This window comes from Epinephelus fuscoguttatus, linkage group LG22 (assembly GCF_011397635.1).
Source record: "Epinephelus fuscoguttatus linkage group LG22, E.fuscoguttatus.final_Chr_v1".
Taxonomy (NCBI): domain Eukaryota; kingdom Metazoa; phylum Chordata; class Actinopteri; order Perciformes; family Serranidae; genus Epinephelus; species Epinephelus fuscoguttatus.
The window spans coordinates 31952829-31980504 of record NC_064773.1 but is presented as its reverse complement, the minus strand read 5'-3'; the positions used below and the strand labels follow the sequence as shown (position 1 = coordinate 31980504).

General features: G+C 39.6%; 1 protein-coding gene across 1 annotated transcript in view; it reads right to left on the bottom strand.

Annotated features, from left to right (window-relative positions):
* Positions 1 to 27676, bottom strand: part of tmem178bb (transmembrane protein 178Bb) — a 180106-nt gene that overhangs the window by 75867 nt on the left and 76563 nt on the right. Inside the window, exon 3 of the mRNA XM_049567119.1 lies at positions 11266 to 11379. Coding sequence (XP_049423076.1) covers positions 11266 to 11379 — 114 coding nt within the window. The remainder of the gene's footprint in view (positions 1 to 11265; positions 11380 to 27676) is intronic.

The following is a 27676-nucleotide window of genomic DNA, read 5'->3' as shown; positions in this document are numbered from 1 at the left end:
AGACAGCTTGTGAATGGAGAATTTTCAGAACACATTAGTTGACGAGGACTTCTTGTCCCTCAGAAAATACACGGGCTCTGCACCCAAGCTCCGATTTACCACCAATAAGGCAGAACAACCTATGAACTGCATTTGTAAGTAACTGCACAGTAAGAAATAACATATGTCATATTTCATTATTACATTGCATCTCGGAGAAGCAGCACTCTACATATTTACAGCACTTCTACATAAATACTATTTTGACAAAATGTGTGGCAACATTTTAAGGAAAGAAATACATTCAATACTGCACTGGATACTGCAAAGCATTTGACACTGTTAATCATTTGTTACTTTTAAGGAAACTTTCCTGCACTGGTTTTGATTCTGTCAGATGCCTATGGTTTGAGAACCACCTTTCTAAAAGATTACAAAGTGTAAAAATGGGCACTGTCTACTCAGATTTTTTAAGTTCTAAAAAATCTGTTCCACAGGGTTTAGTGTTAGGTCCAATATTGGTCTCTGTTAAATTATATCATCCCCTTTTTTGAATCCTGTAAATTTCATCTTTATGCAGATGACACAGGTTTTTATTGTTCTGACACATTTACACAATCAGCCACTGAATGTCTTTAATCATCGATTTGTTCAAACTTCAACTGCATCACCAAAAGTTAGTGCTTAGCATAAACAATACCAAATAGATGCTGTTAAACCAGGGCTACTCATAGTGAGTCGTTTACATTCATTCTGTAAATGTCATATCTATAGAGAGAGCACCATGGTATAACTTGGTATCTGGCCAGATAATAACCTTAACTTTAGCATCATATTAACCCTTTAAAAACAGACATTCTGTGGACGGCCACAGGAGATCGTTGTTTGCATGATGCTGTTTAAATACATCTAAAATAATAATCATAATAGCAAGAACATTCATTCTTTTAGCAGCAGAAAGCTATGGCTTCTGTCTTCACCGCCATCACCTCATGATCTTACATTACCTTATCTTAAATGCCATACAAATGTGATATTTTGCCATAATTATGCTGGTATTTCCCTGTAATGGCCACAGGATGCATGATTCCATGATGCTGTCTAAATATTTATCTAAAATAAAAACAATAGATAGCGCATTCATTCTTTTTGCCCCACAAAGCTTAGGCTTCTGTCATCCCCATCATCATGTCATCTTATTATCATCATGTTATCTTACCTGAAGCATGGTGCACACATAGTATTTATTATATTATTATTTTACTATATTAGTATTTACACCGCAATTTCCCATGAGGATTTCCCTGTAATGCCCATGGGAGACTGTTGTTTGCATAATCCTGTTCATATATATTGATCTAAAATTAAATCTATGTTACATGTCATCACGTTGTATGCTTGTAATGAAGTCACCGGGCTATGTTACATGTGGTGGAAAAACACAAGGTAGCACCAGAGGAATCAATGATGAAACTATTACAATGCCTTTTCACTCTCCTCATAAAAATGAGATGAGAATCTTAAAAACTAAATAATGTACATGGTTCAAATAACTTATGAAGTGTTAATAAATATTGTATTTATGTTTCTACATTTTGGACCAACATGTTTTGTGTTTTTATTTTGAGAAAAAAAAAAGTCAGATATTTGTAATTTCTTTCACTTATTATGGTTTATTTACTCACATAACATTTTTGCTTAGTTTGTACAGATTTCAGGGATATAAAGTATTTGAAGATATCCCAAAAAATGACACTACAATAAGCAAAAGTACCAAAAAGTATGTAGATCCTGGAAAACCATTACTATTGCAGAGTTCAAACATGGTGGCCATGAGAAAACTTTCTCATTTTCCAGCTAAATGGTACACTAAAATATCTTTCTGCAGACATTTGAGGTGGGAAATCAGCAATGCAGTAACAGAATCTTGATTTATATTTGATCAGTGCTGCCTAGTTTGACTCTGATTGGCTGTTTTCCTTCAGCCATGGCAGATTCTAGCAGATGCCATTAGGAGCTGTTGGAGGAGGCAGATTATCTGTCTTATGTGCTACTGTAAGGATGTTATGGCAATTTCAGTAAATATGACAAAAAGTTATTTTTCTAAAAGTTACCAACTGCAGCTTTAACCAGGAGACTCAGATAAAGTATGCAGCGCTCCTGAGCTTTGGATGCTTTCCCTCCTCATACCTTTGTGCTCTTTGCTCGCTGGTGACCTCCCAGCTGCTGCACAGGCAAACTGCCTCAAGCAGTCTTTAATAAGACCAAACTCCCCTGACAGTAAGACACAGGCGGGCCAACTGACAGATCACGCTCTGTTTGTTTGTGCTGTTTGGGAGTGTGAAAGAGGCTGTGATGGGGTGGAGGGTGGAGGTTCTACCATATCAGCTTAACAGGATGAAAGCATCTACAAAGCGTTTAAATAGCAGTGAATCGATGCTTCTCAATGAGTTAAATCCCTGTCATCTTCATGCAGGCCTGCTCGCTGCATAATCTACCAACAGCAGCAGTCGCATCAGTGTGATGAGATTGAGTGGGAGTGGCTGTCTGGTGAACAATTAGCCTCAGCCACAACCTTTAGCTGCTACCTTGGATTATACACTGTCACTCATTGACAGCTTTTCCCAGCTCACAATTTATGCTTCCTTTTGAAGTAACAAAATCCCTAAGCTGCAGTATGAGAAAACCTCCTTCCATCCTGTCCTCTCTAAAAGCCAGCGTCAAAAACGTATGCACCCTCGCTGCTGTCTGCATCTGTGACAGACAATGGGGGTGGGAAAAAGGATATTGTGTACTCTCTGCTGTTGCTTTGATGTTCAGCAGTAATAGAAAAAGGGGGTTTTGGTTTTGGTTTTGGTGCCGCTGCAAGTCACTGCAGCTTTTTTGACTGACAGAAACAAATGAGTATCATGTTCATCTCTGAGTCTTTGAAGCGGTGTCAATGTCACCCCACTGTTTCCTCAAATCTATGTAATGGGAGTGGGAGAAATTGTCAGGCCTGCCTGAGCTCAATTTCACACACTTCATGAAAGTCAAGACTAGGTTGTCATTCTTACTTAATCCATACAAGGCCCAAGGCAGTGTGGGTGGATTTGGTCCAGGACATCTCTGAAGTTGAACAGCAAACTATTAAACTCTGCCTGCTGACCAAACACACTGAAAGGACTGAGCTGAAGTGGGGTTACTCATCTGTAAAATGTAGTAGCTGGTCTTCCACTTCCAGGTGCTGGCTGCACAAAGATGCATTAGAGTGGCTGAAAACATTAAGCCAGTCTTTGTTTTAACACGTCTAATTGCGCCAGATGTTGAAAAGTATGGCTCTCTCTGAGACACACACATATTCCTATATTACTGTTTGGAAGTAGCCTCAGGGTCTGTACTCTGTGATAATGGCAGCTGAAGTTACACTGAAATTAGCTGTCATGTATTTTTGTCCAGAGCTGAATATGCTGACTGTAATGCCATAAACTGTCAAACACATAGATGCAACCCACTGATATACCAAATTTAGACTTGGAGAGAAATTTAAACAGAGTAGGAGCAATTCCAACAGGAATGATATCCTCTGTAAAACATTAGTGCCAGGGGTCATACTCTTCTCCCCAGTTTGACCATGAAGGCTGCCCCTGTTTCCCCGCTAGAAGGCCCTCACGTCTCTTCAAACCATAGACGATATAAAAATAATGGACATAGCTACTGTGACATCACCCATTGTTTTGTGAATTCCCGTTTTAAAGCCTGGCATTGTGGCCATATTTGGACAAGAGGATGGAGAAAACACTTACGCTAGTTGCTGTGCTAGCTGCACAGCAATTTACATTTAATGTGAATGCTAATGCAAATTTTTGCTGGTGAAAAACAGGTTTAGAACCATTAAAACGCACAGAAAAAAGAAATACTTAAGATCTGACTCAAGAACTAGAAGGTCTTTTAGTCCAACCAAACACTAAACAAGACTTTTTAGTCAACCAAAATGTTAAAATTAACTTTTATGGACTGAAAACACACTTAAATAGTGACAACTATGGCTATGTCTATACTGTGTGAATCTGTGATTATACCATGGTTACAATACCTAACCAACATTGTTGCTGTAGTAGTGATCTGTCACCTGACAGCCCCAATGCTAGGTATCGGTGCTCAATAGCTATAAGATATAAATGGCAAATGAACCTGTACTTGTGTGGTGCCTTTTTAGTCTTCCAACCACTCAAAGCATTTTAACACTACATGCCACATTCACCCATTCACACACATGTTCGTACACTGGTGGCCGAGTCTACCATACAAGGTGCTACCTGCTACTCGGTTAAACATCCATATACATTCACAGCCATCAGGAACTAATGTGGGGTTCTTGCCAAAGGATACTTTGACATGCGGACTGGAGGAGGCAGGGACTGAACCGCCCATCTTCCAATAAGTGGATGACCCCCTCTACGTCCTGAGTCACAGCCACCCCCAACTTTGACCGAAATAATACAGTATCAAGTAGTTTTAAAAAAATGACCCATTGTATTAATAAAGTTTTGGGGGGCTGCACAGAATACCTGCAGACACTGAAAGTAATGTTTTTATTTGCAATTAATATTTTCCTAAAAATATGCTAGAATTGAACATCATTTGAAACCTCAACAGTTTGACATAGGCGTGCGGTTGGTTTAGACACAGGAGAGTAGTTAAGATTAGGGTCAGGGGTGGGGTATAGGTTAACTGAAGGGGCAGGCCAGGGAAATGTCATGGAGCCCCTCAGGTACCAGCGATACAGGTCACAGTGCCACCCACTGGGTAAATACACGTTTTTACCCATTGCATTGACAAAAATGATTTGAGCAAAAATAAATGAATTTTAAGTTTAGTTTGATAAAGCTAATTTATCCTAAGGGTATTTCACCACTAACAATTACATTGGCTTTGCCCTAAATCTATTTCTCAGTCATATCTAATAGTTTACTGTATAACTACTTAGATATTTAAATCATTCAAAATCATCACTGACAGTTGCAGTGTTATGAAAATAATTTACAGGTGCATAAAATGTGGCACATTGCATTGTGGGATTAGTATTTTTTTGCGGGAACTGTATCATGGAAATTTCACACTCATTGAGCTGTTAGGAAATTTTAGGACTTGGTGGCAAATTTATGATTGATTTATTCATGTTTATTTATGGTTTGAACATCTTTGACACTTGTATTGACTACAAAATTAATGTCAATTACTGGTCATTTATTGATTGTTTTCAGTGGCTCATCACTGAATACTGCTTGTAAACCTGTAACTACAGAAGTGCTATCATGCTGTAGTAAGTCAGAGCTGGTAAAGAATCAAACTCCAGCCAAGTTTGTCTGTTCCATAAAGCTGACTGTGTGTTAGATCTGATCCACGGTCAGTATATGTGCAGTCAGACATAAGACTCATTAGGAGCAGATTGTCCCCTGAGACTCTCCAGTTCAAGGCCTACATGTAATTTCTTATTAGTGGGTCATTCAGTGTTGTGATTTAATCTGGCACTTCCTATTGATTTGATAGTAGCGCAGATGCTCACTCAGTGGACAGAGCTTTGTTTATTCACCCTGCTATTTCTTTCTTTTTTTTCTTCGTTTTCATACCTATATTGGACTGACAGGCCATCGGTTAGAGGAGTGGAGTTATCTCAAGCTGAGATGGTGTGTGGATAGGCCCGGTAATAAGGACATTAAACATCTCTGACTGGAGAGGGGTGACCTTCCTGCTATAAATATGAGCTATGTGTTTTCCTGAGCTTGCCAAGATAGTGAAGATGAAACACATCCCTCCTATTCCTATGCATATGAGCCAAAACTAAAGCAGAAAACGGCAGGAACTGAACCAAACATTTTCAGAGCATTTGCATACACAGCAGCAGCTCTCTTATTTGGCCCAATAAATGTGATGTCTTTTGTCCTTGGCTGGAACTAAAAAGCCTATCCACAGGGGATTATATGGGGTCGATGATCTCATGGCGGGAACTGTACATCGTCTGGAGCTGAACATGCTGAATGTAATGCCATAAACTGTAAGACAGATAGATGCAATGCACTGATTTACCAAATTTAGACTGGGAGAAAAAAGCAGATCTGCTTTTGACTGCAGAAAGTATACTGTATGCCTCAACACTAGTCATGGAACAGTGATTTTTGCTCAGGTATGTCTGTTTCACCGAGGGAATAAAATATACATACCCTGGTTGGACAAAGACAAGCAGAGGTGCAGTGTGCAGCCCACGCATGGCCATAGGCAGAAAGGTATATAGAATATTTTGTTGTGACAAATAATTAGTTAGAGAGCTCAAATTTGTACTTTTTATTTTTACAAATTTATATTTACCCAGTGGGCGGCACTGTAACCTGTATCTCTGGTACCTGAGGGGCTCCATGACATTTCTCTGCACAATTAAGGGCGTAGATGCTTTGAGTGACAAGTCGCTACCACAGCAACAGAGTTGGTAAGGTATCATAACGGCGTAACCTCAGATTCATAGAGTATAGGCATGGCTGTAGCTGTCACCATTTCATTGTGTTTTTAGAGTTCATTAAAGTTAATTGAAACATTTTCGTGTTGTGTTGCCTGGTGGAAAACGCATCTAATCATGTCTTTACATTGACTTTATATGTAATTCACTTGCATGAATTATATTATTCACACCCAGTGTGAACACAACATTATAGTAAACCATAGCTGTATATGTGCTGTGCTAACTAAGCTAGCAGCTAACATTAAGGTTAGCTCCTCCCTCTTGCCCAAAAATGCTCACTTCTCATTCCAAAAATCCAAGATGGCAATGGCTAAAATGCCAAAATGGAAGACCACAAACCAATGGATGACGTCCATATGCTATCTTGTCTCAACAGAGTGGTGTTCTTAAGCTGTCTCCAGTTTGCCTATATACAATACTAGCGGGGAATTGTGGGACATGTTTTGATTTTGATGGACTTGCATTGATGCTGTGTGTGCATTTTCAATGTAAGAAACTGTACATGTTTAATGTGATTATTCTATAGTCTATGCTTTTCCCCAGTTACTGTAGCTTCTTACCATTTCATTAAATAATAACATTTTGGGAATAAATTGTCCAACTTGAAGTAATACTTAGGGATGCATGATAATGATGGCAGAGAATCGACCAACACTCTTTTTCTTATTTTGCACAATGAATGAATATTACATACACTGAAAAGCATTCTATTTCATGTCTCCATCTGCTGGTGGGCCATCACATTAAGAGTATGCATGCATAATATGATGTTAATTCCACTACAGAGGAGACTTGATGATCACTAAAATTAGGTAGGAAAAAAACTGGATATATCGATATCAGTATTTAGGGATGTCCCAATACAGCTTTTTCACTTCCGATCCGATACCAATATTACAGCCTTGAGTTTTGGCCAATACTGATACCAATCCGATCCAAGCGCGTATTATACATATTCACTTATTTCATTGTCAGTCATGTTAGAAAAGGTTTGATCAAGCGATATTACTCTAACAAGAACAACTACTTAATTGGGTTAGTTAGAATGATCCAAATAAAAATATCACTCTCAAAAAACCAGAGCAGAAAACAAATAGTCAGTTAACTAAATTGTCCGCTACTCTTCCTACCCTTCCCTCCGTGTGTGTCTGCATGCTGGCCTGGTGGATTGATAGTAAGAGCTGGAGTGGATCACTGGAATGGACTGCTTGAATCGTGGAGTGCTGGGCTGGCCAGAAAAACTGGATCGGAGTTCTGGGATCGGCATTTTTCCATGCAGTCTGATCCGATGCCGATGTACGTTTTTTGCTAATATCGGCGGCCGATACCAATCCGAATATCGGATCAGGACATCCCTATCAGTATTGGTATGAGATGTGACATATTAGCATATTGGATATCGGCAAAAAATCCAATATCATGTTTCCCTAGTAATAATACATACCTACTATCATCTGCCCTGGATATGCTATATAATAGCCTCTAAATAGAAACTGTTTCCCCCTCTGCTTTGTAGGACAGAGCTGCACAGTAGGAAGAAGGCAGAAGAAAACAGACAGCAGAACAGTCCTCAGCGATTTGGAGCAGAGAGGAGCTTTTCCCAAGTCTGTCACCTGACAGTGGAAGACTAGTCAGACTGAGACAGTGACAGTTTGAGGTCAAAGCGTGTTTCCACTCGGCTCAGCGGCCAGGCAACTGGAGAGCTACAACAAGCCCAGAGGAACGGCTCATGAATGGCAGGTATCCTAAAACTGGATAGATTCCCTCTAGATTCCTCTGACAGCACTCGTACCCATGCTGATATAATCTAACAGGCAAACAGTGCTGTGGAGAGGAAGCCCTTCAGCTACTTAGTTGATTTGCTACAGGTCCAGGACTTACTGGACATTTAAAACTCAAACGTACAGTTAGTATGGCTCAAACTGGATCACACCTGAATGCAGAGAATTGAATGTTCATTACCGCCCACAAATGAGAGTGTTGAACCAAACAAACAACATACTGATGACTTGGCTGCCCTTAGAGCCTGAACAGTAGTGGGACCTGAATCGGAAAGTTTGCTTTGAGGGGGTCACAAGAGAAAATCCCAGTAGGGTATTTACATTAATATAAATAAGATTTATCCCCTGGGGAACATGGATGTTCTCAGCAAATGTCTTAACAATCTGCAAGTTCAATTATGAGAAATCTTGTGCACAAATTTGACATGACTTTGTACTCATGTATTTACTCACAAAAAATCATGTCAATGTAGTTGTTCAGTTTTGACAGTTCTAGTGTAGTGTACAACCCAGTAGTGGCTCTTAAAGAGAAGACACCAAAAAACACCTGGGCCTATGGGATCAGGATGCATAGCATTCACCCTCTAGAGATCATGACTATCTAAATCATATTTTATGGAAAAATAAGTTAGATATATTAGATATCTTGTCTTGGACCGAGGTGGTAGTCAAAGTCAACTGTTGGATAGATGCATAGATATATGTACAGGCTGACCCCCAACTGTCTACATAAACCATAGAAACTATCAAAGATACCTGATTTTTGCATATAAGTAACCGAGAGGTTAAACTGCAGAATAAATTGCAAAATCTTGGACATGTTGGTTTGAGTCCTGCAAAAGCCTGGAGCACAGAAATCTAAAATATAAAACTTGAAGGGTGCACTAAGAACCATGAACTGGCTTGGTTAATGGCATGATAATCTTCCTAGTCACATTATTAGATATCTTAAAGACAAATCTGGATCTCTTGTGTACAAAGACTTTGACCCAGGAGAACACTGGTTGTGTAGCCCATTTGCCAGAGGAAAATTCTGGCATTATACGTTTCTGCAAACCTCAGATAAGTTACATTTGTAACTTCTACCGTAAACTTCAATTAAATGCCTAATTCCACTTAAATGCCCTGTCCCTTTTACCAGCCTGGTATGGCTACACATTTTGACAAAACAATGGCTGTCTCAATTAGACTCCTAGTCCCGTTGCCAAGCAGTTCATTTTTTTTTATAGAAGTTCTTCGGATGTATCAAACCAGGTTGTTGGCTACCTCAAATTATGTGTCCATTCCTCGATTACCCTGTAAATTATTCATATTCCTTTAGTCTATAAGGGTCCCCAGATCAAAAGAATCAAAAGGGTTTTTCATAAAAATTAATCCAAGTTGTGAGTATTGTTTTAACAGGATAAAGTGGTGTTGTGTCAGTATGCCAGATGCCATAATCCTGAAGTGTCATAACTCTCTCTCTCTGATGCACTTTCTGTCAGAGCAAGATCAAATGAATGATTCATAATTCATATATTATCTGATGGTTTCAATAAGCAATTTGATTGAATTTGCCATCTTTGTTGAGTAACAGTTTTGTGTAAAATAAATTAAATGCCTGTCCCATATAGACACCTGTCCCAGATATAGGCCTGTTAATTTCAGTTTTTTAAGCAAATAATTGCCCGGGCTACTAATTGAAGTTTTATGGTATATTAATGTTTCTAATGTAATGCACAATATAAGCTGACTTTGTCATCAGGAGGTATTTTAAGCCCAAACTTAACCATAACTAAAACTTTTTTGTGGCTAAACCCAACTACATGTTAACCACAGCATTGTGGAACATAGGGAACATATTTGTGGACTCCAGGAACACACAATGCCAACATTTACTCTGGTGATTGGGTTAGTTTATGTTTTGTGTGAAACCAAAAGTCAATGTTTAGTTTCTTTAACTTATGTACGAAGGTTAACTTATGTAACGTACTGAGCTTACATCACATTCAAAACATGATATTACTTATGTTTATACATATGGTGTGACAGTTGTGCTTATTCTAACCCACACCATGATCTTTTCCTCAACCTGACCAAGTACTTTTGTTGCCTAAACCTAACGTGACCCTTTCACAATGCTAACCAAGTGTTAAAAAATGCAGTCTGTCATATATGTTGTTTTTGTGTTGAGCTCTTGCCATCGCTAGGAGCATGACTTTAGGAACTCCTGCTGTGGATTGTATTAGGGGATATGAACAAACGAACAATGTGGTCATATGGGCTGGGGGCCTGAAACGTCAGGGGGATCATATAAAGGGTTAGTAATTATCCTCTGTAAACCATGACTTTCACTTTGCCACAGTCCATTTCACAGCTATGTAGTCAGAAGCTGTTGAAATATTTTGCTCTGGAACAAAATGGTGAACAGACGAATGGACAAATGCAGTTTGACATAATAGCACCATCAAAGGCTATTGATCACTGGCCAGCAGAATGGCCAAGCGCTTAAAGTGATTGCACCATACTGGAAATGTTGTTGCTTTGATTCCTGCAACAACTACATTCCCTGCCCTACAGCAACACACAACCTGCTCAAAAGAATGCTTTGCTTCAGTGAAAGAGCTGTGAAAATGAAATAGCACACCTTACTACTTGTGAAAAATAAAGACCAAATCAGATGAAATGAAGGCTAAAGTGTGCTGTAGCCTGTAGGTTTAATCACAATGAAATTTCCCTGCTTTTTTTTATACCTCTGCTCTTGAATATTGCTACATTAACAGCTGGCACTGTGAGCTCAAGGGAGAAAAGTCAATTAAATATAAAGACAGAGGGGAGTACTGCATAACTCTTTGGCTTCTGTATTTCTATGTATCTTCCTCTGTTATTTAAAAAATGTCTGTTACAATAAGAACTTCTCAGAGAGTGAAATGAAATGTACTTAGCCAAAAGCATTTCCATATACAAAAAATTGGTACGCTATCACAAAAGAAAGATAAGAACAACAAAGAAAAGAAACTGCAGACTTACGGAGGGAGTGCCACTCATCCTGCCTTATTGTCTTGGTGATGTTGAAGGAGAGGTTTTTGGGTATCGTAGCCGAGGAGTAGTGATACTTGATGTAGGAGCACCTTGCAATGGAACCTGCAGAGAGAAAAAAAAGATGAGGAAATAACATTGACTCATGGGTTGTCACATAAGATCGACACTGGTGACACAGAGCGGGAATGAATGGAATGTAAAGATAACATTATTCCATAGTGTCGTGATTCAGCTGAAGAGGCTATGTCTGTCAGTTAATAATTAAATACCAAGACAAATCACTCTTCTTTCCTACAAACAATAGCAATCTGCTGTTGTATGAGACCCTATTGTGTCAATGCTGAAGAAGACTTTCAACATACATTTCTATTACCTACGGTGACTGGGACATTGGCTGTCAGAAAAATGGTATGTTCTTCAAAAGTTATTAACTAATCAGTCAAGGGAGCAATTCAGTGCATAATTATGAATGTCTCCAAGAGTCCCCTGGCCTGGTGATGTGTGTGGGATTTCTAGATGAAATGTTTCACTGGCAATGTAGACCTGAGTCAAACTGACAGTCAGAAGGATGTCTGAATTAATGCAGACACGCTGAGCTGTGGAAATACTGAATCACAACGGCTATTCAGAAAGATATTCAGAAAATGTGCCCTAAGGGCCACAAAATGTTGTTCAAGGAGACAGCAGTGATTGTTGGTCAAACACTTAAAACCATCTATGTTTACACTTTCCTGACATGCAACCCCTTGTGGTCTTGTGAATAGTAACACACTCTCTACTTCTGTCTGACTCAAATTTTAAGGCGATCCATCCAATAGCTGTTGAGTTATTTCAGTCCTCACAAAAGTGGTGGAAAGTTCAACTGACAGCACCATCCCTAGAGCCATGCTGTTAAAGTGTGGCTAGAAACACTCATTGGTTGTCTTTGAAGACATTGACAAATAATCTGAACAATGTGATTTCACAGAAATACATGAAATGACCACTATCTCTGCATTATGTGATGCTGGCATGCAATGTGTTAAATTATGTGGTGGCACACGGGTAGTTTTAGGCACCAAAACTATGTGGCTACGTTTAGAAAAAAGATAATGTTTCCAGTTACAGTAAATTGAGCATAGCATTAGTTCAGCCAGGACACGATATCAAGCTCAGCTCACATCCTAGCTACATCAACTGATCTCAAACAGCCCAATCGACTGATGAAGCAGCTGATTGATGGAAGGGAGTTAGCTGCTAGATCGCATGATTCCTTTCTATGTAACCAATTGACAACTCTCATTCAGGGCGCCCTATTTAAACTGCTTTGGCCTGCCTATTGTTGCTGCTTCCTCTGCAAGCCGCTTTGCAATCTGCCCCCACCCCACCTCCTCCTTTTCATGTTGTGTCTGACTTATCAATGTCATTTCTGTTTGCCATTGATTCTGCTCTGTTCTGTTCCCGCGGGGTCTTTGCTGCTGCTCTCCCTGCCTCTGGCTTTCCATGTGGGCGCATGGAAGGGCAGGGAGGTTTGCTCTTTCTGCCTCAGGCTTTCCTCGTATATGTGTGGAAGGGCAGGGAGGTGTGAGAAGAAGAGAGGCCCCAGAGCAGAGCCGTAATGCCAAATATGATACTGCAATGGAAATAATTTTCTCTGACCCAAGTGCTCCTGACTGAACTACGTTTGTTATGTAGTGCCAGAGATACTGTATAACGGAAGATAACGTGTTACAAGCTATGCTAATGGTACCAAATGATGTACACTTCCGGTGTCATAAGTTGGTGTGGTCGTCTCTCCCCTACATACCCCTACCTTGTTGGGGTGGATGAAATCAGATTCAAACAACACATACAGTTCAACTGTTCAACACATACAGATATATAGTTCAAATTTAATGTTTGCTCCTTATTTTGTCACAAGTTTTTATCTGATAGCTTAATATCTGATGACAGCTGAGTGTAAGATCACATCAGTTGTTGCCAGATCTCGCCAGAGTGTGTTGCTAAATCAAAGACATGCCTCGAAAAAAGTTAATTTTTTCCTCATTTGTCTGTCAGAAAAAATGCCATTCCATTGTCGGATTGTTTAGAAGGATTGGGGCTTTTGAAAAATGGGTTGAGTATTTACTTCAGTGACCATGGGGCAAAGGAAACGCTCATAATCTGTACTCTAGTTCCCTTTTTACCATTGGAATGAATGGACTCATTACCACCGCTAGTCTCCTAAAGGGGCAGGGCAGTGGCGAAACCCACGTGACATGGATACAGGGAATGAATCTACAGTGGGCCATCTTGGATTATCAATGGCCTCTGGTAGCATGTTGTAAAGTGACACAAGTATGTCACAATCATATCATCTTCCTAAAGTTGAGATACAGAACAAAAAATAAGCAGCCTAGTCACAATAATTGTACATTTCTGGACACAACAAATACATTACATTTTTACATTTCATATGTATTATGTCAATGTTTCTAAAGTGCCACAGTATGAGCTGACTTTGGGGGGGCAGTAAATTGCTTGTTAGTTTTTCATCAAGTTATTGCTGCATTTCAAGCACCTTTTTAGCCACCAAACGTGGCTAATTTCCACTGGGGATAGTTCCACGTAAAGCAGTTATTTTTTATAAAGACACCACTGTATTTCCAATGAAAATAGTGCTGCTGAAAGTGGTTTTTTTTACAGAGCATTCACTGCATTTCCTGCAAGGATTGTACCTCAAAAAGCTGGATTTGGAAATAAAAGGTGGAAATAGAGGTCAATGATTTAAGGTTCTTAAAATACTCTTAGATCCACAGCTCAAATTTGATCAACATGGAAAGATAATCTCAAAAACAATTAAGACTGACCTTTATTGTTTCAACTTAATCAGGCACTGCATTCTCACTCAAGCAGCTTAGTCATACTGTATGACAGTATGGGCTGAAGCATCACAATCTACAGTCAGACATCTTGCATCCTTATAGAATCAGGTACTAGAAATAATGGATAAAACGCCTGTCTGGTGGTATCAGTGTCACAGAGTTAAACAATACAATCATTCAGCTTTGAAAGCTTTACTTATCTTTGTTTTCTTAAATTAGTTTTCAAATATATTAACAGTCTAGCCCCAGAGCCTCTTTCTAGATGAGATAGTAGCAGAATAACTGGTAGCATGATGGATGGCAACTGTAAAATACCACATTGCAAATCTAAATCAATCGGCTCTCTCCATAAAGAGCTGTCAAGACTGGAACACATTACCAACTGAAATCAAATTAATCGCAGATATAAAATCTTTTACAACAAAGGTCACATGCTGGTTAAAGCAAACCACAGCTGTACCAATTTTTAGCTAACTGCACTGTAAATTACCTAAGTGTATTGGTGTATGTGTATTGTGTGATGTGTATTTTATTGTATTTCCATATTTGTGGTGTAATGTGGTTTAATGGTGTATTTTAATCCCACTGTACATGTAAAAGCATAAATAGGGATAGCAGCTGAAAATGAGCAAAAGCAAACTGTCTGTGCAGCACATCAGTGTCATGCTTTGTATTGAAACTATGTTAAAGGGACTCTGTGCGAAATTCAGAGAGTATGAGTTGTCTGCACACAGTTCTCAGCATGGAGGTGGCTATGTTGGGGGCTAGTAGTTAACAGTGCTAACTGCAAAAACAGCACTAACCACTGACAACAGTGTTAATGGTGCGAACCAGGAGAGAAACACTGTTTGCAAACACCATTAGTTGCCAGCAGTGGTTGAGCCAATGGCTAACAGCTAACCGTGTTAACTCTTTTAACAGTGCTAAACAATGGCAACTATGCTGACAGAGCTAACAGTGTTAACTGTTAACAAGGGGGAAAATACCGTTAGCTCAGTGTTAACCAGGGGGGAAACACCATTAGCTGCTAGCAGTGGCTGAGCCGACGGCTAGCAGCTAACTGTGCTAACTCCATAAACAGTGCTAAACAATGGCAACAGTGCTGACAGAGCTAGTGGTTTTAACAATGGAGGAAACACCAATAGCTGCTAGCAGTAGCTGAGCTGACAGCTAACTGTGCTAACTCCATAAACAGTGCTAAACAACAGTAACAGTGCTGACACAGCTGACAGTGTTAATGAGGGGGGAAATGCTGTTAGAGGCTAGTGAGGGCTGAGGTGACGGCTAGCAACTAACCATGCTAACAATAACACTAAACAACAGCAACAATACTGACAGAGCTAACAATGTTTACTAAGGGGCAACCTAAGGGTAGATGCTACACTTTCCAGCTGCAAACGCTGTCACCACAGATGAGCTAGCCAGTGAGATACACACGCACTAACACGCACACTTCGCCTGATCAGCTTACCACAACAAACTACAGAGAACCTCGGATTATAACACACAGAGGGAGTGTGATTCTCTGCGCAGGATGCCATTACTCCACTGTATCTTTACATAGCAAACAGTGATTTGCTGCTATATTAATACTCTGAATGTCACAAACAGAACCTTTAAATTGCATTGTCCCTGTCAAATAAAGAAAATAGACAATGTTCCATATGTACTAGTTCCAGCAACAGTACAACAGTTTCATGAAAACACAGTAGGAACATAGACATAGTGGATATGGTTTGTAGAAACTGTAGTATATTTAGTAGTTTGACATCCCTTTAATTGATATTATAAGGCCAATAGAGACTTCAGAATATGGAGGTCCAGTTCCAGTGTTAAACAGCTAACAGTTGAGGTCTGGCAGTTGGATCTCCTTAACTCATACAACAAGATTGACTAATGTAAATGAACTATTATCTTTAAGAAAGCACTACTCTTGTGGGGGATGTCCTGGAGCCAAGTGGTCTTAGACCTATGTAGGGCAACTGCAGTGTCCCTGTTCTGACACACCAGGTGACGTTCCTATGGCCACGCTTCCATGCAAATTTAGGGCAAAATTCAACTTTCAATTTTCAGATAAATGGAAAAAGAAAATCTGAATTCATGAATTTAACCGTTTCCTTCCACTACTTTTATGTGAATATTGGGAGTTGGGTGCATTAAGATAAACAGTTGTTGCTAATTCTCCACTCTGAATTCATTAAACCATTGAAGAAGAAGAGGACACAATGAGATAATGTAAAAAAAAAAAAAAAAAAAAAAAAGAGCTCCAGACAAATCTCAAACGAATGAAAATGATGTGAAAACATAATGGAAATATGACGATTTTGTTTCATCTACTAATTTAAGGAAGTTTCAAGTCTTCTGATCTGATGTCTTTGTCTGTTTTCATCTCATTAGTGAAGGAAAAACCTCAATTTAATTAACATGCTTATGTCCATCGTTATTTATTCACTAAGCATGTTCCCATTGCACTTTGTCACATTCATAAAAAGCATAAAAACTTGTTATGTGATATTTTGACTTTTTCATGGTATTTTTTGCAATATTTGCACTGTATGTTCATACCAAGACTGTAATATTCTAGCTGGTGGAGAAAGAGCTGCTTCCTTTTGACACCATTACTACATGTCTGCTCTAATTATCTCTGGCAGGGCTGTGTGGCTCACTGAAAATTGCATTATTGGAGTCCTGGGAGATTCAAACTGCACAAACAGAGACAACCAGGATAACACCCCCTGCCTCTCCTCTGTCCTGCAGGCTGCAGCCATGTACACTCACACACACACACTGGCAAAAACAAGCAAACCCAGGAGACAACAACTGCTGACAATGGTAATTACCCATACATGACTATCTCTTTATCAGTGGAGCAGTCGGGACCCCATTGCTCACACACAGAGAGACTAGATGTATTTGATCAAACCATGGTGCCTAAGTGGTTGCAGTATACATCAGACTACATCATATACATAAAACACTACTATTATACGGTATATTTCATTTTATCTCCCTACTTAAAAAATACATACAATTCTTGGGTTTTGCCTGAAAAACTGTCGGTGAAAATTATCCATATCACAGGTGTGAGCCTGTAAATAATAGTACACGTATGGTAGGATCGTGGTCGAGATCCTTTATTTACTTAAAAGTAGTAATAACGGAACAATCTTCTTCAAAGGTCAAAAGTATTAACTAAACAAAACAGGGCCTACCTAACAAAACTCACAGTATTTATTATGCAAAAAGTCTCATTCAGAGTATTACATTGTCATATAAATTATATTATTAGATTACGTAAGGAGTTAATGGATGGTGTTCATTTTAACTACTTAGTGCCAGAGCTGTGGACTCAAGTCACATGCCTTGAACTCGAGCCAGACTTGAGTCACAAATTTGATGACTCAAGAATCAACTTGACAAAATCAAAAAATACTTGTAACTCTACATGGACTTTAACTCCAGTGACTCGTGACCTCACCTGGACTTGAGTGTTTTGACTTAGAAATATTTGATACCTTCCTCCAAACCCAAGATTAAAAAGTATGTTGTTCAAACAGTGTTCCACGAATCATTTCCTGCATCAGTTAACATTAATGCCATCTGTTTACAGCAAGTCAACACTTAATTCTCCAGATTCACTTTGTCTACAACATTCTGAAAGTCTCCAATCAAGTTGCAGAAAAGAACCATGAAGAAATAAGAAGAAAACTCTGTACGTTCTTGTCTTTGTAATTGAATTCATAACCCTTTGGGCAGGTGTGGCTCAGGTGGTGGAGTGAGTCATCCACCAAATGGGAAGACTGGTGGTTCGATCCCTAACTCCTCAAGTTCGCATGTCCAAGTATCCTTAAGCAACCCTAGATTTCTCCCACTGGCTGTGCCATCAGTGTGTAAGTGCATGTGACTGCTTAGAATAAATAGCAGGTGGGCACCTTGTACAGTATCCTTGGCCACCAGGATGTGAGTAGGTGAATGTGACATGGAATGCTTCAAGCAGGTTTAGTGTCTTGACCAAGAACACTTTGACATGTGGACAGGAGGAGCCAAGAATTGAACTGCCAACCTTGCATAGTGGACAACGTGCCTGACCTCCAGAGCCACAGCCACCCCATGTGGGCGATGCGCCATTTCTCTCTGTGAGTTTATTTTCAACTTTACTTCCACCATGCTCTTCATTTTCTTTTAAGGTTGATCTACTCTGGCAATGTGCCACCAGATACTTTAGACTACAGACTCTCTTTGACTCTCAGCACGAAATTCTCATCTGTGGTACTCAGCTTGATGAAGAGTGTAACTGTAGCGACAGAGGACAGTGAGGGTCAATGAAAGAACTGCGCTACAATTATTTATGGACCATACGCTGCGTAATGCCACCAGTGTGCAAAGTTGATCAACTTATGTGTTGTAGTATTGTGAGTATGTAGTGAAGTAAACCTACTTCAGCAACCCGCCAATGGCAGCTGATCTCATTTATCTTATTCATAGCCATATATTTTTTCTCACAATTGGTGAGTGCTATTTTTTGAGCCTTGGTGGATAACATGATTTCAAAACTGAAAAGTCCATCATCTCTAATGGTGCCTGTGCACATGCTTGTCATAATCAGGATAAGACCTTAACTGGATGGCTCATAGTCAGGCGACTCTGGTTGTAAATGTCATCCCCTTTATCTTCCCTGTTCAGAAGTAAATCCAATAAATGTTTACCCCCTTGGCCCTGGCATCATAATGCAAGATTGATAAATCAATAGCGGTCATGTGTAATCCATGTACTCATGAAGGCTTGCCTTAAGGGCCCCACAAGACATCTCCTGTTGCCTCAAAGATGCTTCCCCTACATAGTGATCGATCTCAACTAACTCTGTGCAGTCCCACTGGCTTTAAAACACAGACTTCTTCTGACGTTACGGCATGAACAGAAAAGAGGCTAGCGATAATCAATGTTGCGTAGTAGAGTCATGGAGCTGGTATTGATTCTCCTCATGTGTAAGGAAGCCTCTGAGACCTGTGGAGATATCAAGAAGGTCAATAAAACCAATGACCTTGACAAGAGGCTCATAAGAGCATTCTTGGCAGTGGGCCTCTGTTACCCAAAAAAACACATATTTAAGCCCAGCTCACCACTGCTTAATAAGTCCCCACTGCACACTGCTCACATATGCATGTTGCATGAGGGAAGCCACCAGAGGAGAAAATCTACAGCACCCTTTATGTGCACTGACATTGCAAGGTTTTAAAAGGCTGTTCCTCCGCTGCAGTGTGGACAGGACTGGATGTGGTGTTGAAGAAGTACTTGGGTTTAAAAAGTGGGAAGTGGGGAATGAGGGCCCTGTCCTGCCAAGTGGTCAGAGTCCATTAAGTCAAGAGATTTTGAACAGATGAAAGCAGAAAACAATCATTTCCTACTGTCAGTGGCACAACAAGAGGTGCAAGAAGTACTCTGGCACATCTCTCATCCTCATCCATCTCTCAAATAGAAAGTGTTTGCTCCTTTTGCAGGAGACCTAAGACATTCTGGCTTGTAAGAATCTAAAGTTTTAGGAATCCCGATTGGTAGTGAGCTCAATACACAATGCATCCCAATGCGGATAAAGTCAGAACTGATACTTCATTTCCCCCTTGACATCTGTCAGATAAAGAAGATTTCATGTTCATGGCTTCAGACTTTTTGCTACGAACAGCCTTTTAAAGCCAAAACAGTTTTAAGGCATTGACAAAGGAAGTTCTAATACTAAGATGACAAAGCATTCTGTTTGCCAGTGCCTTAAAACCTGCCCATATGAGCGAATTTATACGATCTGATCCCATTCTGTGATCTTTACTGGAAGGTCTGCCTTGGCTGGTTAACTGTTAGTAGGAGACAGGACAGAATCTCTCAGTTTCACAGTCACACTTTTGTGCAACCAACCACTCATTGAGACCTCTTCCCTAAGGGCTATGTGGACTATGACACAATGCTGGTTATGGTCGCTTAGCAATGTCCATGCCCTTGAAAGTTGGAAAAGGTAGACGCAAGAGTAGTACCCTGGGCCTGACCTTGCATTTTCCAGGTGGCAAAGGCGTGGCATATGTCATGACTCCTAAGACTTCCTGAAGAGCATAAGGCCAAATGTAACACAAAATGTTACCTCTACCTTTGTTACTGAGAGAGTGCATCTGTTAATCACACAACCACAGGAGGAAGACATCGGTCATCTAATTTAACAATAGTGAAGATCAGTAGCTCCAGTAGTGAAAGGGTATGAAAGGGTAACCAATAAATGAATGGTTTTAGTATTCCATTTCACTAGGGGCCAAAACTGTACAGTTTATTGATAGAATAAAACAGGTTGTAGAATAACCAATGTGCTGTTTTTTTGTCTTTGAAGCATGATACATGTGCCCTAAATGTATTAGATCTTGCGTGCAACAAAACATTATAGTGTAGGGTTTGTGGTAGAGGGAGACCTACAGGATCACCTTAAGGCCTTTACGTAATGAAGAAGGATTTTCTGGTGAGCAGAGAATGAATAGGTCCTATTTGTTCAGTCAATTTAATGGCAACTTGCAATTTGACAAGTGCCAATTTTAGCATAGGGATGGTGCAGGGGATTGTATGGTATTCTCGCCGTGTATTCTAGCTTTTAAACTTTCTTGTTGTGGGCCAAAGTTGGAGATGGGCAGACCAATCAACACTGATAGTACCCACCACCAATGGACTAAATCACCGTAAAACTGCAATTAGTAGCCTGGGCTATTATTTGCTTAAATCACTGAACTCAACAGGTCTATACTTGGAGCAGGTGTGTATTTGTGACATCTTTGCTCAGCAAAGGTGAGGGAATACAATCAAACTGTTTATTTAAACCAGCATGGATATTACTTGTATGAAAATTAAGCTTTAGTTAACATATTAATAATGAATCATTCATTCATTATGGGACTGGGCATACTTACATAACATCGTTTTATCCTTTTAAAACAATACTCACAATGAAATCAGTTCATTTTTAATTAATTCTTATGAGAAAGCCTTTTGAATTTTTGAACTGTGAAGAATCTAATTAAGCTAACAGTAAGTAGCATGTCCATATTTACAAAAAGTTTGATCATTTATATTTGTATGCGCCATCTAAGGAGTTAACTAAGCTCAAGTGGGTAGCCAGCAACCTGGTTTTACACATCCAAAGAACTTCTATTAAAATGAACTGTTTGGTAACCAGACCAGGTGTTTCATTGAGACAGGCCTTTATTTGTCAAAATGTTTAGCCACGCTGGGCTAGTAAAAGGGACTGAGCATTTAATTGGGACTAGGCTTTTAATTGATGTTTTATGGTATTTAAAGATGTTACTTATAAACAGATATTAACATAAATTATAGACATCAATGACATAACCAAAAGTCATAAAAAATATAAACACATGTCACACAAGGCTACATTCTAATTACATTTATGACATCAAAAGCTTGATACAAAACTATGAATACACAGCACAAATACACAGATACACTGTTACACAGTGACGACACAGGTTATCCTGAGTCAGAAACATGTCTGCACTGTGATGTGAAGTCACCTTCATATATTTAGCTGCTGCACTGTAGTAGGGGGTGAGTAAGCATAAAGCTTGACTCCCTTATCACAATCCCCAGCCTTTTTGCCAAATTAAAGCTTATATTTGCCACACTTCCACATGCAGTCCCTATATAATGATGCCACCTTGGAAAAGTGACAGTGCTATAGTGCACTGTCGCAGAACTAATTAACCAAGCATCTCTTTATTTCCTCTGCAGGGCCATTGATGATGTGCATAAAGTTACTTGTTGTTTCCCCCATGACAGTTTTTAATAAAACAGAGGCTGAAGTCACCACACTACAGTCATCTCTCTCCCTCTGAGGGGAGAGGGGAGCAGATGCTGGGCTTTTCCTCCCCCCAGTCCTCTCACAGAGAATACTGGGTGTCAGATAGCACAGATACATCATGTGTGTGCATTATGCTGAGAAGATGATCTGTCAATAGCTTGTCTGACAAGAGACTATCTCAGATGGGCTGGGAGTGGACATCTGATAAGTGATTTCAGTATTGATCAGCTCAACTGGCACAGCTGTAGAACAGCTGCTTGAAATGGTAGAGATCTTTCACCAAGTAGCCTATGTCGATCCTAACACTGAACATAGGTAAAATTTTCATTTATATAGCATTTATGGCTGACATTTTTTCATCAGAGTATTTACATTTTATGGAGCTCAGTGTGTTTTGTTTTTTTTTCATTGTTAGTGTCAGAGTCTGTTTTTCCCGTACTGTATTCAAATTGCGTAACCACACCCAAGGGATGCACATGATGCACTCTGAACAAATACAAAGGCTGCTCTTCTTCTGTTCTATTACTGACAGAATGGCTGCTCAAGGTGCGTTCGCTGCCTCCCAGTGGTCGATACATGTGTCATGTTGATTGGAATTCTGAGACCTGAATTCCCAGAAATTCTCAATTAGTGATCTGGGCCTTTACTTACCTCAGCTGCAGAGAGACTCATGCTTTTATTTAAAACAAGCGTATCAAAGAGATGGACCTTTATTGTTAATTTCTTTCTCTGCTGGTTCTTTCTTGTGTTTTAATGTGCTCCATGTGTACCTATTCAGGGTATTCTCATGCACCATTTCTGTGTAAGCCATACCTACAAAAATGAATGCACCAAAATTTGTAATCCATGTAATAATGAGTCACTAATTTGTCCTTAACCCATTGGGAGGGCTGCAATCACGTGACCAATGAGTTGACATGAGTAAAGACGGAAGTGGTCTGCATAAGGAGGCAGATTGGGGCACTGGAAGAGTCAAAGAAACACAGGACTGTCCCGCAGGTGACAGGTGTGTTCGTGTCCCGCGTGAAACATGGTGAACTTTAAGTTATTTTAAGGTGCGTCGTCACCATGTTTCATTTCCTTAACCTAACTTACGCACCTTTACTTGCCTAACCCTAACCTGCCTTTATGTTAATGTAATTGCCTGTAATTGCCCACTCAGGGACAATAAAGTTTTAACTTGACTTGTTAAGTACGTAACATGATGACACCCAATCTTGTTTCTTTTCCTAAACCTAACCTATGTAACTTTACTTGACTAAACCTTGCCCACATAAATTCACGTAAAGTATAAGTACATAATTTGAGGACGCCGAACCTTGTTTCTTTTCCTAAATCTAACCTACGCAACTACATTTGTCTAAACCTCATCTATGTAACTGTACTTGATAAAAGGTAACTTACATGTACATAAGTTTACATTAAGTACATAACGTGACGACTCCTTAAATGTTTCTTGTCCTAAACCCAAGCTACATAACTTTACTTTCCTAAGCCTAACCTATGTAACTTTATGTTCCATACACGACTTGATGTTAAGTACGCAGCTTGATGTTAAATACGTAAGGTGACATGCATCTCATAGGGCACTAATTTGTTAGATATCACATGAACTGACATATTTGCATTTTTGTAAAATATCCTATTGCATGAGGATACGCTAACCTGTTGTCTTGACAAATTCAGAAAAATGAGCTTTAATATAATTATTTCCACAGCACCTACTGTTCATATCATATCTGTGTTACCATAATTATCAGATTACAATTTGATCACAGTGTAGCTATGACAAGGAAACACTTATTTATCTGAATAATTCAGTAAGTGCCTGAAAACCAAACAAACATGGATGCATCACATCAGCCAAACCCTGTGGTTCTAATCAATGACATTCAAACGTAATGGATATTGTGTTATATTATGTATGCGTGGTATTTTTAATTCTAAATGGCCAACTAATTCTGCAATCATCCACCCATCTTGAGAGATCCGCATCTCATACTGTAAATATGTGAATCATTCCGATACCGCTCATCTTATGTGACATGATCACAGTATGACAAAGGCCAAATCACTGGAGGTTTTTAAGTATTTTTTTTACCTAGAAAATGATCAAGATGCTCTTAGTTTTACTGTGTTAATTAACATAGCATAGGCTGAAGAGTGAGGACAAAAGCACTGTCTGTGAACTCTGCTTTTAGAGTGCATTTGAAATGTATTCACGCCTCAGGTAATCCAGTCTTCCAATTTAAATATGTATAAAGGGACATAAGGCACTACACAATGCTTTTTTTCAAGATTGAAAAAGCAGTGATCAGCAGCCTAGTCTCGACCATTTCCAAATATTTACCTGTGGAAGAGCAATTATGTATTCACTCCAAAACAAAGTCAACAAGTCTGGGTCACTGAAGATGTGAACTAACATGAGTCAACAGCTTTTTGCAGCAATGAACAGCCGTTCCTACAGTGGCAGTCGCGTGACTCAGTTGAGAGCCTGGCAAACACACAGGAACATGTTGGGAGAGAAGGAAGCAGCACAAGAAAACCATGAGGGGAAAATCTGTTTTTTATATGCCCAGATTTCATAGCGTACACCAACTGGACATTTAAAACCTTGATCATTTGCCCATAATGCAGTGTCCTCTTGTGATGTTTCTGTTTTTGTTTTTAGCACATTCTTACTACCAGCTCTTCAAATATTTCATGCGACTTACTGTAAGTGAGATGTTCATATGTATGGGATGTATGTCACTTGACACAAATGTCTAGCCCAGTGATACTCATAGTCAAATGCTTAAACCAGATTTATACCCCAGCTCTGCGCAGAGCAGATGCCATAGCCTATGCACATGGCCTACACCATGGCAAGCATTTATTCTTGTGTGGTGGTGTGTCTGTGTCACTCTGCAGTTACACCTCCAAAACAGTAGGTGGTGTGGTTTCTAATAAGTGCTGTAAAGTTTAGTTGATTCAAAACATACCTAAAACACACATTAAACATGGATTATTAGAGACAATTTCAAGTACTCAAATCAGCTTCACTACAACTCACAGGTTTCACAGACAAAGCACTTGTCTTATACTAAACACCTTTTGCAAACAAATAAAACATGCTAACGTTATTAGCATAAGCCTATGCATTTTACATTGTATAAATTAACCTAGCAACTAGTTGAGATTTCCTCTACCCATATGAAGCCAGGATATATCGCACACACGGTGTAAACTTTGTGACGACACAGAGCCAACACCGTAGATACGGCATTGATTCAACACAGAAACATAAATCCCACTTAAAGGGTGTCTTGTACATCTGTATGAGACACACCAAGGGAGCGTCAGCATCAGTGTTTCACAACCTGTGTTGGTACATCATGTGACTTTATTACGTCATGTGGTTAAAAAAAAACTCCAACACTGACTTTTGGTTTTATGCGGGACACAAACAGAAGTCTCCTGGGTGGACGTTCTGCCCTTGGACCTTCTCACTCTTTGTTTTACATCATTTCTGTGGATGGGTTTAGATTGGGGTTAGTTGGAAGCCCTGTACGTTTCATAGAGATGCTAAAGGGTGCCTTGTGCGTCAGAATCAGATGCTGCTGACTAATGTGCTTTATTTGATGCCTTTGGAATGAGAACTGACTGGTATTTTCATGTCTGTCTGTCTTTGTCGTCACAGCCAATAACCAATAGTCAAATCAAAAAAAAAAATTCTTTAAAGCTACAATGATAGATTTTTTAGGCTATTTGGCAGCAAATTCAAAGCCAATAAAAAGTTGAATCAAATGTGTAAGCAAATATTTCTCTGTTTCCTGCAGACACAGAGCAGCGCTAGCATTTACGTAGAGTCCAGCATTATTTCACTTTCACGATTGAGGATATGCATTGATATTCACCTCTAAAATTCTCAAATAACACCTTACAATGAAATGTTTTTATAAATCTAACTGAAAACTGGCCTGAAGTTTGAAATCTTTAATTCACAATTCTTGAAAATTTGATTTAACTTCTCTGAATATGAACGCATTCTAACCACATACATGCACAATTAAAAGAATTAAATTAATTTCAAATTAAATAAGTAAATCATGCAACTGAATGTTGGAATTTAAGACTGAAATATAGTTTTAGTGAGGCACACGGGAACACTGTGCTTTGCTGCCTTCTCTTCAATTGATGCTCAACTGTAGTGTCTTGAAATTAAAATAATAAATGACACATTGCCACCTGTGAGTACAATTTAAAATTGACAGATTTTTTTCACAGGCACACAAAGATTAATGTTTCTGTGAGCACATGCTAATAATTAAGGGCAGCCTGGTGATGTCAGCAGCTGTTACCAACTCAGAGCTTCTGTCATCAGGATCTTGACAGCTGAAATGAGATTTTAGTGAGTGCATCACACCAAAACTGTAAAAGTGGGGAGAGCAACACCTTTCACATTACACATGGTCATTTCAACAACTCCCTTTAGTTTCCCTATAATATACCAGATCCTGATCAAGCACATCAAGTGCAATAGTTTGAGAGATGCAGTCCACACAATGTGCTTATGCAGCACAAAATCATTTTGAAACAATAAGCTTTTGCTGGATCAACACATTTATTGAGTAGTAATTCCCTCCTAAATTGAGCCTCAACACCCACAGGTGTGTAGACTGCAGATGAATGGGTAGCTTCACACCCTGTAAGGACGTAGTTGTGCGTGATAGGGGAGTAGAGAATAAGGATGAGGAGTAATCTGATGCCAGGCTTGTGTGATACATTCAATATCCTTCAACATCAATCACTATCTGCTCCCCCCGGCCTGAAGCTGCACCGCACTTTTATCGTTTGATTTCCTGACTAGCGAGCGCTGTATTAACCTCTCTGCTGCTCGTCTCTGCAAACGACACCCAAGGAAGCCTAATCCCAAACCTCTGGCATTTGCACCGGGAGACTCATTATATTACACAACATTACACCCCTTCACAGAGAAATACTCCTTCCAGTGCTGAGACTGGGGCGTATTGCTCCCGCTCTCCTAAATGGATTTCTAACTCAGTCATTTTAGCCAAATTGCCCTTCAGCCTTCTGCAAACATCTCCGAGCCAGACGCCATTTCCTCTCTGTTACTGATTGTGACTGGAAGTGATTGCACTGAAGAAGCAGAGCTGTGTGTGTGTGATATTGTATGCATTCCTGCCCTTGTGAGAATATTGTCCCTAAACTGTCTGGATGTATGCACAGTGACCATCTTCTTGCAGGGGGTGTATTTTTGGACTCTGAGCAAGCAGGAGCCTCTGGGGCTTAAAAATGAAGCCAACACCTGAAGTCCCAAAAACTGCAGTTCCCCTAATGGCCACTTGAGGCTCACTCCAAGAGCGAGTCAATCCCCATAGACCCCCATGTTAAAATGTCCAACTTTACAGCAGAAATAAACATGTTTAGAGCCTGGTTTCGATCTCTATAATTAATTCATCCCTTCATCACAATTGGACAGGGGGTGAATTTTTATATAACTTACCCATTTAAATATTATTAAGACTTTAAGTTACACATAAATAGGGGCGTGGCTGCTTAGGGTGACAGGTGGGTTCCGTCTGCTGACAAGTCTCTACAGTGACAACATTGGTTAGGTAACATGCTGTAATCCCTGATTCACAGAGTATAGTTGTCACTATTCCATGTGTTTTCAGTTCATGAAAGTTATTGTAACCTAAAACAGTATTGT